This window comes from Lynx rufus, unplaced genomic scaffold (assembly GCF_022079265.1).
Source record: "Lynx rufus isolate CCGP_SWC_20201006 ecotype Redwood Valley unplaced genomic scaffold, mLynRuf1.p SCAF_16, whole genome shotgun sequence".
Lineage (NCBI taxonomy): Eukaryota > Metazoa > Chordata > Mammalia > Carnivora > Felidae > Lynx > Lynx rufus.
The window spans coordinates 9,820,515-9,835,340 of NW_025814830.1; the positions used below are offsets into that span (position 1 = coordinate 9,820,515).

A 14,826-nucleotide genomic window follows, 5' to 3' on the forward strand; every position below is an offset into this window, starting at 1 on the left:
CAAGGGAAGGGAAGCAAAAATAATATAAAAACAGGGAGGGGGACAAAACATAAGAGATTCTTAAATATAGAGAACAAACAGAGGGTTCCTGGAGGGGTTGTGGGAGGGGGGATGGGCTAAATGGCAATGGGTAAAGGGCATTAAGGAATCTACTCTTGAAATCATTGTTGCACTATATGCTAACTAATTTGAATGTAAATTAAAAACAAATTAAAATTAGAAATGAAAAAAAAATTTTAAAGGAGAGAGAAAGAAAAGGGCTGATAGCCAGGCAGAGACACAGAGAGAGGTGAGGATAGAAAACAATTTGAAAAAATAATGGCCGAAAAAAGTTCCAAATTTGGCAAAAATGTAAAAAACACAGATCTAAGAATCTTAACTAAACTCAAGCGTGCACGCACACACACACACACACACACACACACCAAACTTATTACAGGAAAAAAAAAAAAAACTACTCCAAGACATGTCATAATCAAATTTCTCAGAACTACTCTTAAAAAGAAAATCTTGGGGCTCCTGGGTGGCTCAATCAGTTAAGTGTCTGACCCTTGATCTCAGGGTCATAAGTTCAAGCCCCTGCATAAGGCTCCATGCTGCGCATGGAGTCTTCTTAAAAAAAAAAAGAAAAAGAAAATAAAAAAAGAAAATGTTAAGGCAGACACAGAATAAAGACACATGATGTAGAAAGCAATAAAGCAGGCATCAGATTTCTCATCAGACACACTACAGCTAAGAAAACACTGGAGCCACATCTTAAAATCCGACATGGCAAACCTCTAAATCTAGAATTCTACATCCAGCTAAAAATCTTCTATAAACAAAGACAAGACACAGATGTTTTCAGATACACCAACGTTAAGGAATTCCTCACCAGCAGCCCTGTACCCCCAGAAATGTGAAAGGGAGTCCCCCAGGCAGAGGGAAAATGATATCAAATGGAAATATAGGGATCTACACCAAAGAATGAAGAAACTGGACATGTAATTGTAATAGGCAATAGGTAAGATTTTCCCCCCAACTATCTAAATCTTTTAAAAAGATATTTGAATGTTTAAATATGATAGTTACAATGTAGTGTGAGGCTTACAGCATATGTACAAATAATCCATGTGAAAACAGTAGCCCAGAGCTCCAGAATATTTTATGGGCAGGTTCTTATGAGATATGTGACGTGACATAATACTACCTGAACAGAGACTACGACAAGGTAAGGATGTATTCTGTGAACACTAAAGCAACCACAAAGATAAATCAAACAGTTGAAGCCAGTAGGCCAGTAAAGGAGATTAAAGGGGATTTGTTAAAAAAACAAAACAAAACACACACACACACACACAAAAACAAACCCAAAAAACATCAAGTTCAAGACGTATGCTGTCAACCACAAAAGTAAGCTAGCAGACAAAATGGAATTATGGAAACTATGTGATCCCAAAGAAGTCTGAAAAAGAAGAAAGAGAATGAAGAGCAAACAGATACCAGACTGAACACCGAGAAACATCTCTGATCATATTCAGTGCAGACGGTTGGAACACCCAAATGAAAAGGTCTGGGAATGGAGGGGAACAAAAGCAAGACTTAACAATATGCCACCCACAAGAAACATACTTGAGATGCAAAGACACAAGTAAATTAAAAGGGAAGGATGGGGGTGGGGGGAAGGCACCATAGCAATGCTAATCAGAAGAAATCTCAAAAGGACTAATATTAGTATCAGAAGAATCAGATTTCTGAGAAAAGAATCTTACCAGGGACAGAGAAAGCTATTTCGTGATGATAAAAGTCAATTCATCAAGAAGACATGACAGTCCCAAAGGTGTATACACTTGAAAACTGAGCTTTAAAATGCATTCAGCAAAAACAAATAGAACTGCAAGGGGACACAGGCAAATCTCAGTTATACTCAGAGATGGGATTACCCCTCTTTTAATAACTGATAGAACAAAGGGGGTGGAAATTCAGCAAGGATATAGTAGCAGAGAACAGCACTACCAAACACTTTACCCGAGTGACATTTATTGCACACTGAACCCTGCAAGGGCAGAACACATTGCTTCCATGTCTTGGCTCTTGTAAATGATGCTGCAATCGGCAATATGTTTGTGTGTGTGTGTGTGTGTGTGTGTGTGCGCGCGCGCGCACACTTGCCCAGGCAGATATCTTTTTGAGTCAATGTTTTCTTTAGATAAATGCCCAGAATTGCAATTGCTGGACCCTATGGTTCATCTATCTATGTATCTATCTATCATCTGTCTACCTATGTATCTATGTATCTATCTATGTGAGGCGGAGGCGGGGGGGCGGCGGGGAGAGGCAGAGGGAGAGAGAGAGACCCAAGCAGGCTCCTTGCCCAGAGCGGAGCCCAACACAGGGCTCGATCCCATAACGCTGGGATCATGACCTGAGCCGAAATCAAGAGTTAGATGCTCAACCAACTGAGCCAACCAGGTGCCTGGGTATTTCTATTTGTAATTTTTGGAGGGACCTACCTACTATTTTCCACAGTGGCTGCACCAGTTTACAATCCCACCAACAGTGCACGAGCATTCCCTTTTCTCCGCATCCTCGCCAACACCTATGTTTCTTGTCTTTTTAATAACAGCCATTCTAACAGGTGTGAAGTGATGTCTCATTGTGGTTTTGACTGGCATTTCCCTGATGATGAATGATGTTGAACACATTTTCATGTATTTGGCATCCTTATCATTGGCCAAGTGATTGCAACATTGGCCTATTTATATAGTCCAGGATAATCTCCCCATTTGACAATCCTTCATTTAATCCCATCTCCAAAATCTCTTCTACCATTTTAGGTAACACTCACAGGATATGGGGATTAGGACAAGGACATATTTGAGAGGCCACTATTCAGTTTACCCAGACTGCAAAATAATGAATACCTAGTGGAAAGAAGGTAGGCAAAAAAGTGTATACCATATGATTCTATTTAACAGAAAATTTACAAAGTGCAAGCTAATCTCTAGAGACAAACAGCAGATCAGTGGTTGCCTGGGAAGGGGATTAAAAATGGGGGAGGGAGAGGAGTGCCTGGGTGGCTCAGTTGGGTGAGCACTGGACTCTTGATCTTGGCTCAGGTCATGATCTCACAGTTCGTGGGTTTGAGCCCCATGTCGGGCTCTGCACTGTGTCACCACGGAGCCTGCTTGGGCTTCTCTCTCTCTCTGCCCCTCCCCTACTCCTACTCTTTCTCTCTCAAAATAGATAAATAAACATTAAACAAACAACCAAAACCCCCAACTTTTCCACAGCTGGCAGCCCCACTTGTGCCCCCTGCAGACTCTGTCCCCATGTTTCTGTATCTCTGCCTCTCTCTTGCTCTTCTGTTCTCTTGCTGTTTCTTTTGTTCCCTCCCTTCCTCTGCCTCCATCCCTACACTATATTCCTTGTCTATTTCTTGGCTTCTCCCTGTCCTGCCTCTGACTCTCAGCATATCTTTTTTTTTTGTAATCTGGTGTGTATTTTGCACTTACACAACACCTTAATTGGGACCTTGACTTTTCTTCAGAAATACTTAATCTGTGTTTAGATTTCACGAAATTTGTAACTGAAAAACTAGGTCCACATACCCAAGTTGCTCCAAATGTACTTGTAAGTTTTCTAATCACTGAAGTGAGTATCAATACTAACTAAAATTAAGTTTCACATTTTCTGCTAGCCATGTTTCGAGTGCTTAATAGTTGCATGTGGCAAGTGGCTACCATATTGAATGATGCAGTTCTAACCTACCGTTGTGTCCCTCAGTAAAACTGTCCATCTCTCTCTGCCTCACTCTCCCCATTTATAAAGTGGGGATAACAACCGTACCTACCTTAAAGGGTGAGGATTCAGTGAGTTAGTCTGTGTAAGGCACTTTATGGCTCTCCTTCAGCGATACCCGGGGCTCGAATGGGGCCATGGCTCAGTGCCAGATACACAGCACAGCAGGGGCCAGGTCCTGGGTCAGGAAAGTCCATGGTGGCACCTCTCCCACATCAACAAAGTTAGGGCTCCACCCGTGAATTCAAGATATCGGGACTATCCGTCCTTTTCTCCTGGATCAGAAGGATATGATTCAACCTCTGAGGCCAGGGTCCTGCAGCCTGCAAAGGGTTTGTCCAACATTGCAAGATAGACGTCGCCTCGTGTCCCCCCGGTCTCTTTTGAGGGAGAGAGTGACAGAATGAGGTGGAAAGCCAGGCCCAGGGCACGACAGGTGGATGTGGCCACATTCATTTACATCCTGGGCAAATCTGGACTGAGCCTGCCGGAGGCCCAGAGGCCCAGCGTGATGATGGAGACACACATGAGCCCAGGGAACATCAATCAAAATGCACCCAGTCCCTGCAATACTGGAGCTGACAGTCTAAAGGCAGAAACAGAGACACCAAGATAGTGAGAGATGGCAAGAGATAGAGCCACATAAGACTGTTCCAGAGGGTCAGAGAAATGTCCTGCACTGTAAAGGCAGAGCCAGAGGCAGGGACAGAAGTGCCAGGCACTGCTCAGAGCAATCAGAGAGCCAGGGGTAGGCGTGGGGGTGGGGAGGGACCTGAACGCTGCACCCGCCAGGCCTCCGTCTCTATCCGTCTCTCTCTCTCTCTCTGAGTCTCCCCAGTTCTGTGCCTCTCCCCTCCTCCTGTTGTCATCATCACTCTCATCAGTGGCTGTCACTGGGGGGGGGGGGGTGGGGAGGGAATACGGGGGTGGAGGTAGACACCGGGCACCTAAAAGTCCCACACAGACAGGGACCGGGAGACGCACAAACAACGCAGGCACACCCAGACTCACACACGGAGGCGTGCACCCAGATGCACACAGCCTTTCCCAAATGAATCCACACAAATACATGTAAGCCCCCACACAGGAAAAAACATATACGCAACCTCATGCAGACGCATACACAGAAACACGCCAGCACGTTCACGTGAATACAAACACCACTCTGCATATAAACTCCTTCCAGCACACGCACAGACACAAGCAGGCGTAGGGAAACGTACGCAAGCGCGAGCACGTCAAGGCGAACGCGCATGCTCACCCATAGCCGCAAAGCAAATACGCCCAATGTGTGCACCAGGCACATGGACTCTTGTGGACTTTGGAATCGCTACCACCTGGTTTCTGGCAACATATACAGGTTTGTGTGAGCCGGAAGAATGGGACGTCCCATACTTGAAAAAGCACATCACTCTTTCAAGTTCACGCTCCTGGACATGATGAGAAGGGAGGCGGGGAGTGAATACAGTTACATAACTGGGTGGGGCAGCCAGCTGAGGATAAAAAGCCCAGATCAATCAAGGCTGAAGTTGGGACAGAGACAGCTGGGCCGGGCCATGGAGCTCAGTGTCGTTCTCCTTCTTGCTGTCCTCACGGGACTCCTGCTTCTGCTGGCCAAGGGCCACCCGAAGGCCCATGGCCACCTCCCGCCAGGCCCCCGTCCTCTGGCCTTCTTGGGGAATATTCTGCAGATGGACAGAAGTGGCTTACTCAAATCCTTCCTGAGGGTGAGATGCCGATGCATGGGCTCTGAGGGTGTCTCCCTGCCCCTGGATCTGGGGATCACTCCCCAGAAGGAGTGAAGGCATCCTTTCAGGCTCCGGGTGGGGTGTATGAAGGTGGCGAGGAAGGTGCATGGAGGTGAAGCATGGTAGCTGGTGGTCAGACGGTCAGAGGCGTCCCTGCCCAGTTGAAGTGTGTGGGCACTGGCCCGGAGTGGGTGGGTGGGTGGGCATGCGGAGGCGTCTGGGCTCAAGCCGTGGGTATAGAATTTCATACTCTTCTGCCACCGCCTGTGGAGTCTCTGGGCGCCTGCCCGGCCCTGGAAGAGAGAGAAGGGGCAGAGTCACCAATCATGTTTCTCCTCTGCCAAGAAAAGAGAGTGGAGATTGGCCCAGGTGGATGCCAGGAGGGGAAGGAAGACGGGAGGAGGCACAAGGTTCTTACCAATAACGGCCACAAACAAATGTGCAGTAATGGCTGACACTGGAGTGTTTACCAGGCTCTTTATCACCGCTTTCCACGCCTGATTTTACATGTGATTATCGATTTATTTATGAATAATGTAATCTACACCGGTGCACCCTCTTGGCAACAGAAGAACTGGGTCACCGACATAACTGCCAGCTTACATACCCCAAGGCCACCACACTCCTGAATTTTGGGTTTGTCATCCCTTTGCTTTTAAGAGAGAGAATTTTCCCACAAGTGGGGGGATGGGTATGCACAGGCCCCGAGTACTTTTTACTTCAGTGCCTCCCAAGGGCACCACGCTTTTCTGTAAACTCCTGGGCTTGATTTCTTTGCTCAGATTTACATGGCTAGGATTTATCTATATCGCCGTGGGAATTCATCAGGTCTGGCTTACCACACGCCTGCGGGCGAGGTGAGGTACTATCCTTATCTCACAGGTATGGACCGTGAGGCTCAGCCTGGGGAAGACACTTGTCCTCAGTCACACAGCTGGGACTTCATGGAGGGAAAGCTGGGGTCTGGCACAGAGGTGTCCTCATCTCCAATGTCCTCCTAGGCCAAAGCTACCTAATGATTTGGGGATCACAAATCCTTTGAGAATTTGGTTAAGCTGTGGGCTCTCTCCCCTCCAAATGTCCACAAAGATTTTTACATAAAATTTTGAGAGTTCCAACCCCCTAAAGTTCTTCCATGGAACTTCCAGGATTCTTTAGGGGTCCATGATCCTCCATTATTATTGCATCTTTGGAGACAGGAAGGGAGAGAATGGATTAAGGGGTGTCACGATGGGACAGATCGGAGAAGGTGGCCCCGCTCCTCCTCCATTCCCTAGTATGCTCCCAGATCTTTCTAGAGTCAGACAGATGTGGATTTTGTGTTGCAGAGTCAACTCTTACTCATTGAGTCTCAGTTTCCTCCTCTGTTAAAATGAGATGGTGGTAAGAATGTGTGTCTCATAACATTAATGAGGACTGGGTGGCATACTGCATAGAGCCTGGTGTATATATAGTAAGTGCTCATTAAATGGCAGCTCTTTTGATCCATTCATTCAACAGTCATTTACAGGACACCTTCTGTGTCCTGGGAATATGCTAGGCATTGATGATGTGGCTTTGGACAAGGCATACAAGTTAAGCAAATAAGGAAATACTAGGTAGACAAGAGCTATGATTAAAAGAAAGCCGGGTGCTATTTTAGAAAGTGGTGGAGCTACTTAGATTGAATAGTGGGGGAGAGGCTCAGTCTCGCTGTGTCTGTGAGCAGACACCCTGCAAGATGCCCGAGGAAAGCACCGTAGAGAGGCAGGTGTCAGTGCAAGAACACTGAAGCGAGAGCAAGCTCGGCATGTTTGGGGGAGAACATGGAGGCTGGATCTGAAGGAGGGAAGGGGCGAGGGGGAGGACAAGCAGAGGGGTGACGCAGCCACCTCATGCAGGGCGATGTGGATCAAGGTGGAGACCACAGATCTTACCCTCAGCGCAGTGGGGGGCATTGGAGGGTTTGGAGCCAGTTAGGGGAATTAATTTACATTTTCATAGGGAATACTCTGGCTTCAGACTGGGGTGAGGTGGGTGGCCAACTGATCGTAAGGGGATGGGAATGGCAGTAGGGAGACCAGTAAGGAGGCTCTGCAGAGATCAGTGAGAGAGATTTTTCAGTAAACTTAACCTTTTCATGATTTTAAGTCAACTTTTAGTGAGGCTTAACATGACCCCTAAAAGTGCACAAGTCGTAAACATTCAGCTCAATGAATTCTCTCAAGCGGACATACTCATGTAATTGACATATAGGTAAGTAACGACACGTCCTGTCCCCAGAAGCCACCCTCCAGTCCCCTTCCAGTCACCACCCTCTCACTAACTTGACTTCATAGAAATAGAGTTAGACATATGGACACTTTTGTGTCTGGTTGATTTGGCTCAACACTACGCCTGTGAGTTTCATTCAAGTCTTGGCTGTAGCGTGGGTTCTTTTTCATTGCTGCACAGTTATTCCATGGCATGACTATATCGCCATATATTTATTCTCTATCAGTGTTGCTGAGAATTTTATTTGAAAAACTTCAATGGGCGCCTGGGTGGCTCAGTCTGTTAGGCTTCCGACTTTGGCTCAGGTCATGATCTCGCGGTTTGTGGGTTCAAACCCGCATCGGGCTCTGTGCTGACCGCTCAGAGCCTGGAGCCTGTTTTGGATTCTGTGTCTCCTTCTCTCTCTGCTCCTCCCCTCTTCACACTCTGTCTCTCTCTCAAAAATACATAAACAAAAGTTTTTAAAAAATCTTCAGCGAATCAGCTTGTTGGTATTTTGGTGAACCCACGTACACATTTTGGTTGGGCGTGCATCTGGGAGTGAAGTTAATGAGTCATTGAATATGCATGTGTTTAGCTTCAGTAAATACCATGAAGCAGTTTTGCAAATGCCTGTGTTGATGTTATGTCACGATCATCCCCAAAGCCATCATTTTCTCTTCATATCTGCCAAGCGGTTTAGGGTAGTTCTCTGGGGAAATTGTCAGGAGAAAGAAAGCAGGTTGACGTTGGGTCACAGGAAGGATGACCCTTCAGTTTCAATGCTGGGGAGATCTGGTTCGACTCAAGGGTATAGGCAGAAGTAAGAGATATTTAACCATCTGTACTGCTTAGGGCACCAACCATGCAGACTCTGTCTGGGTCATGGTTTAATCCTTTAGTTGCCGGGTCCTGGGAAGGGGAAGGCACCCTGGGGTGGAGGGTCTTGGGGTACTCAGTAGCTAATTGCCAATCTATACATGAGTGTTTTTATGGTTTAACAACTGGGATGGCCACATGGGTGCACATTGGCTAACAGTACCTTGGGCGTGGATATGCTTCACAGCTCCGAGAGAAATACGGGGATGTCTTCACGGTGTACCTGGGGCCAAGGCCTGTGGTCATGCTGTGTGGGATAGAGGCCATAAGGGAGGCCCTGGTGGACCAAGCTGAGGCCTTCTCTGGCCGGGGGAGAGTGTCTACTGTAGAACAAATCTTTCAAGGCTATGGTAAGGACCTCAAAGGCACCTGGAGGGGAATGATGGAAGATGGAAATTGGGGAGGGTGAGTCTGGGAAGGGGGGATAAGAGGCGCAGAGGGGCCCAGAGTGTCCTTCCAACCCTCTTGGGAATCCATGCCTTCCCTCCACCTGCAGGTGTGATCTTTGCCAACGGGGAACGCTGGAAGCTCCTTCGGCGATTCTCTCTGGCCACCATGAAGAACTTCGGGATGGGGAAGCGGAGCATAGAGGAGCGGATTCAGGAGGAGTGTCAGTGTGTGGTAGAGGAACTGCGGAAAACCCAGGGTGAGTCCCCGGAGAATGGGTATGCAGGGTGCGTGGCAACAGAAAGACTGAGGTGTATCCGTGGGCAGAGAAAGAGAGGCAGAGATAGAGGACGACCCTGAGAGACCATCCAGCAGAGGGACAGACAGAGATGGGTAGGAGTGGAACACAGGGAGCCAGAAGAGATATGGGGTGTATAGTGTCGAGAGTCACTCAAGGACATAAACTGGGTTACGCGTTAGCATGCTATTTACTTGGGTTCAGGGAAACCAACCCATGGATGACTTGTATCTGCAAGGGCAAAAATAAGACTTACATAAAAGCAGGCAAAGAGAGAAAGGGGAAAACGATAGACACTTTGAAAATGCCAAAGTGGGTTTTCATTCTTCTTGGTGAACTATTGACAAGCTGTCAGTGAGCAAGGAGGGCAGCTGGGGCGTCCTGCCCTCAGGCAGCTGGGATGGGCTAGCAAAGAAGCACTTCTGAGGGGGGCCTGGGTGGCTCAGCCGGTAAGCGTCTGACTCTTGATTTCGGCTCAGGTCATGATCTTACGGTTTGTGAGTTCAAGCCCTGCGTCCGTCTCTGCGCTGACAGCACAGATTCTCTCTCTTTCCCCCTCTCTCTTTGCCTCTCCCCCACTCATTCTCTCTCTTTCTCTCTCAAAATAAATAAATAGACTTAAAAAAAGAGAGAGAAGCACTTCTACTTACTTTTGGATTCTCCATATAAGGGTGTTTATGAGACATAAAGATGACAGGGTCCTTCCATAAGAGATTTCGAGAGGTAAATGTACAGGCTGGGAGGGAGAGGCAGAGGCAGAGACATAGGGAGCAATAGAGGACTAGGGGCAGCAGACCATGAAGACAGACTCAGATGGAAAAAGAGCGACTCAGATGGAGAGAGATAGGGAACGGAAAAGAGACACAGATGGAGAGATGAAGACAACGAGAGAGACTGGAAGAGACTGGGAGAAGCAAAAAGAAACCAAGGCAGAGAGAAACCAAGGTAGAGAAAATGAGACTGACAGACAAGCTCAGGAAAGGGTGTGCAGGGGAGCAAGAGAAGACGGACAGGTGAGACCCACAGAGAGAGGCTGATGCCATGACACTTCCGGGTGGGTGCACAGTCCATGCCCCCCTCTCATCCAGGGAGGTCAGGATGTATACAGACATCAACTGTCAAGTGCAGAACGATTCCCTGGAGACCAAAGAGCCCTGGAGGTGGAGAGAAGAGATGAAGGGAGGGGATGACAGACAAGGGACAGGGAGAGCAGAGCTTTTAAACTTGCACATGTGATTGACTGAACACCTGCCCTGCACCCATCTGCCCCTGGCACTTAACTACCTGCCCCCAGGGTCAGAGCTGAGGCCTGAGAGGGACCCACCACACAGCCTCCATAGCCCGACTACCCTGGAGACAATAACAGAACGGCACTTTCCCCCCAGGGTTGTGGTGGGAATTTAGTAAAATAATACATGAAGTGCTTAGAACAGGACCTGGCTGGCCCATCATCTGGGCTGGTGAATGTTAGCAGTTCCTGTTCCTGCTTCTTTGTCATCACTGAGCGAGGGAGGGCAGTCACATGGAGATGGGGCAGTGGTCAAGTGCTCCCAAGGCCTTTGTTTGAGTCCGTGTCCCATGACCTGTGCCTCCTCCTCCTAGGAGCCTTCCAGAACCCCACCTTCCTTTTCCACTCCATGACTGCCAACATCATCTGCTCCATTGTCTTTGGAACACGCTTTAGCTACAAAGATCCCAAGTTCCTGCGGTTGCTGGACTTGTTCTACCAGACCTTCACGCTCCTCAGCTCCTTCTCCAGCCAGGTCAGGGAGCTGGTGTGGGAGGCTGGTGTGTGAGGTGGATATCTAGGGCACAGGGAAAGGGGTGATCTGCTTTGGTGTCCCAGAAATGCAGCTTTGGGCTGGAAGGGGGGCACAGACAGCAGGGAGGGACAGGGACACTGAGCAGTAGAGGGCGGGAGGGACGGGAGACAGGGATGGAGAGTCAGAGAGTCAGCAAGAGAGACCAAGACATGAGGGTTTGGAAGAGGAGAGAGAAGGACAGGGTGAAAGTGATGACGAGGAGCAGAGATCAGAGACTCTGAGAGGCAGAGTGGCGGAGACAGAGGGAGAGAATAGGACTCAGACTGTCAGGCTCTCTATTCTTCTGTTCCTGATTCCTGCAAATCTTCACCTCTGTCTTTGGCAAATCTCCTCAACTGAAGAAATTCAAGGATACGTGAAAATAAGGGACCACATTTCTTCATTTTCCCCATTTCCCCGCCCACTTTTGGTCTTTTTAAAAATATCTCCCAGATTATAAAGTAATATGCTCCTCTTTTAAAACAAAATAGCGTGGTTTCTCTTTCTCAACGAATCTGGAAATACCACGATTATACATTAAGTTTAAAAAATTAAACTGCAGAACAGTATGCCTCATTATGGTTCGTACCCAGGAGTGTATGTCAGATTTGTGTGTAGGACTGTTCCAAATGGTTAGTCACAAACTCCCATGACCTCCTGCTAGACAGTCTGATCCAAAAAGCTGGGATGGGGCCCAGAGTGAATATTTGCAACAGGTGCAGCAGGTGATTTCACTTTTCTCTTCCCACAGAGAACCACAGAGAGAGAAAAATCTAGAACGAGATTGACTAGAGAGTTATCAATGGTTATCGCTAAAAATTAAGAAAGATTGGGGTGCCTGGGTGGCTCCATTGGTTAAGTGTCCAACTTTGGCTCAGGCAGTTCAAGTGTTCGAGCCCCACATCGGGCTCTGTGCTGACAGCTCGGAGTCTGGAGCCTGCTTTGGATTCTGTGTCTCCCTCTCTCTGCTCCTCCCCAGTCATGCTGGCATGCTCTCTCTCTCTGTGTCTCTCAGAAATAAAGAAACTTAAAAAAAATTTTTTTAATTAACAAAGAATTTTACATTGCACTCTCTGTTTCCACCTTTTTTTTTTTTGCAATTATTTGCAACAGTTAGGTATTACATTAATCCTAGACAATCCAGTAGAAATATGTTCCAAAATAAATAGTCTTAAGCAGGCAGTAGGCTCATCTTGTGTATGCATCACGTTATCAATGTTTGGTGCAGCAAAGGAGATGTGAGGGGTGGAAAGAGTCAGAGAGGTCCGAGCCAAACAGATCCACTGGGCGAAGTAGGCAATAGAAGCACAGAGAGCCAACCCCCTGGCTGACTCAGTCAGTAGACCAGGCAACTCCTGATCTCAGGGTCGTGAGTTCGAGCTCCACACTGGGTGTAGAGATGATTTAAAAGAAAAAAGTAGCTGCAGAGAGACAAGTGAGAAGAGACACACATGGGTAAGGAGAGGCCCCAAGGAGAGAGGTGTGGCAGCAACCAAAACAGGACTGGAGGATGAAGGAGGAAGAGACAGAAGGAGAAAACTGGGAGAATAACAGACTTAGAATCAGTGAGTGAGAGGGGCGCCTCGGTGGCGCAGTCGGTTAAGCGTCCGACTTCAGCCAGGTCACGATCTCGCGGTCCGTGAGTTCGAGCCCCGCGTCAGGCTCCGGGCTGATGGCTCGGAGCCTGGAGCCTGTTTCCGAATCTGTGTCTCCCTCTCTCTCTGCCCCTCCCCCGTTCATGCTCTGTCTCTCTCTGTCCCAAAAATAAATAAACGTTGAAAAAAAAATTAAAAAAAAAAAAAGAATCAGTGAGTGAGAGGCAGAGACAGAAACAGAGAGGCAGAGCAAGATGAGATTCTGCCCTACCCAGGCCCCAGGAGCATTCCCCTCCCCTGTGACTCACTGGTTCCACCTCGGGAGGACCTCACAGCCCCTTCTCTGCTGCAGGTGTTCGAGCTTTTCTACAACTTCTTGAAGTACTTTCCAGGTACACACAAGCAAATCTACAAAAACATGCAGGAAATCATAGCCTTCATTGAGGACGCTGTGGAGAAGCACCGTGAAACCCTGGACCCCAGCACCCCCCGGGACTTCATCGATGCCTACCTGATCCGCATGGACAAAGTGGGGGTTGGGGGAGGGGAACAGGAGGGGGCAGGGAGGGAGGAAAAGATGGCAGCGAAGAGAAGAAGGGTGGGGAAAGGGGGAAGGGAGTGGGGAAGAGGGGAGGGAGATTGGGAAAGGGAGGAGAGACTCAGGAACCAACTGAGGGGAAGAGGAAAAAAGGGGAAAGTTGGGAGGAGAGAGGGAGAGAGAGACAGGTGGTGTGAGACCCAGCAGCAGGGGAGGGCGCCCCCAGGCAACAGCGTGCAGCAAAGCTCCCGCTCCCCTGACACGCCCCCTACCGCTCGGATTCAGGAGAAGTCCGACCCCAACAGCGAATTCCACCATCGGAACCTCATCTGCACGGTGCTCTCCCTCTTCTTCGCCGGCACGGAGACCACCAGCAGCACGCTCCGCTATGGTTTCCAGCTCATGCTCAAGTACCCTCACGTCACAGGTGGGTGGGCGGGGACAACCGATCGAGGCACGGGGCGGGGGCTTCTCACCCCTTTGGGAGCTGCAAAAGTGCAGCTGGGATACTTCCTGAATGAGGGAGGAAGTGTTCACCTCCTGTATATACCAGGAGGGCTGCAGGTTTTGAATGAGCCCCTAACTAAGGCAGCCCCGCCTGTGGATGGATGAACAATCCGTCGGTGTGTTCTCCCATCATGTAAAGGCAGACTCCTCTCTCTGCCCACCCATCCATCCATTTGTATATCCTTTTATTTGGTACCTGTATTGATTACCTTATACTCAGATTCTTTCACCTATGATTGATTCAAGGACCTAGGCTTCCATTATTTATTTGGATTAATTGATTCAATTGTTGATCTTTTGAAACAGGGATTAATGAATGAAGTACTTGTCATTGATTCATTGGCTCGTTTGTCCATGCATGCATCCATCGCCCTATGAACTAGATTTCATTCCTTAATTCTTCCATCGGTCTTTCAATCCACCCTTCATCCATTTATTATGCATTTAATTCAGTTGATTCATCACTGATTATTTATCTGTCATTCAGTCCCTCCATCTATTTGTTCCTTTCTTATACCTATTTTATTTTACCTATTTTTATACCTATTTCATCACTTTTTGATACCTGTTATTTCACTAATTTATTTATTTATTTATTGCTCTATAGATCTAGCCATCCATTCATTAATGCAATTGATTTACTGGTTAATCAGGTTCACTTATTTGTCTGTGGGCCATTTATTAATTAATGACCCAATAATTCATATATTGATTGATAAACAAACACATACATCCATTCACTAATGTTCTTCCATTCATCACTCTTTCCATTCATAAGTCGACTGGCTTATGTACTCATTTATCCAGGTGTTTGTGGGTTAATCTATTGATCTATTTCATGGTTATATTCCTGACACCTAGCACAGTGTCTCATCTATAATACACACACAATAAATATTAGGTCATTTTCTACTCTTTTTGTTTTTAAAAATTTCAATGTTTATTTATTTTTGAGAGAGGGAGAGAGGGAGGGGGTGAATGGGGGAGGAGCTGAGACCGAGGGGACAAAAAATCCAAAGCAGGTTCTGTAATGACCGATGTGGGGCTCAAAGTCATGAAC

At 47.5% G+C, this 14,826-nt stretch overlaps 1 protein-coding gene across 1 annotated transcript in view; it reads left to right on the plus strand.

Moving 5' to 3' along the window:
* The window catches only part of LOC124511733 (cytochrome P450 2B11-like), a 48,771-nt gene that overhangs the window by 27,519 nt on the left and 6,426 nt on the right, over positions 1-14,826 (plus strand). The window contains exons 3-7 of the mRNA XM_047079101.1: positions 8,827-8,989; positions 9,136-9,285; positions 10,927-11,087; positions 13,074-13,250; positions 13,545-13,686. Coding sequence (XP_046935057.1) covers positions 8,827-8,989; positions 9,136-9,285; positions 10,927-11,087; positions 13,074-13,250; positions 13,545-13,686 — 793 coding nt within the window. The remainder of the gene's footprint in view (positions 1-8,826; positions 8,990-9,135; positions 9,286-10,926; positions 11,088-13,073; positions 13,251-13,544; positions 13,687-14,826) is intronic.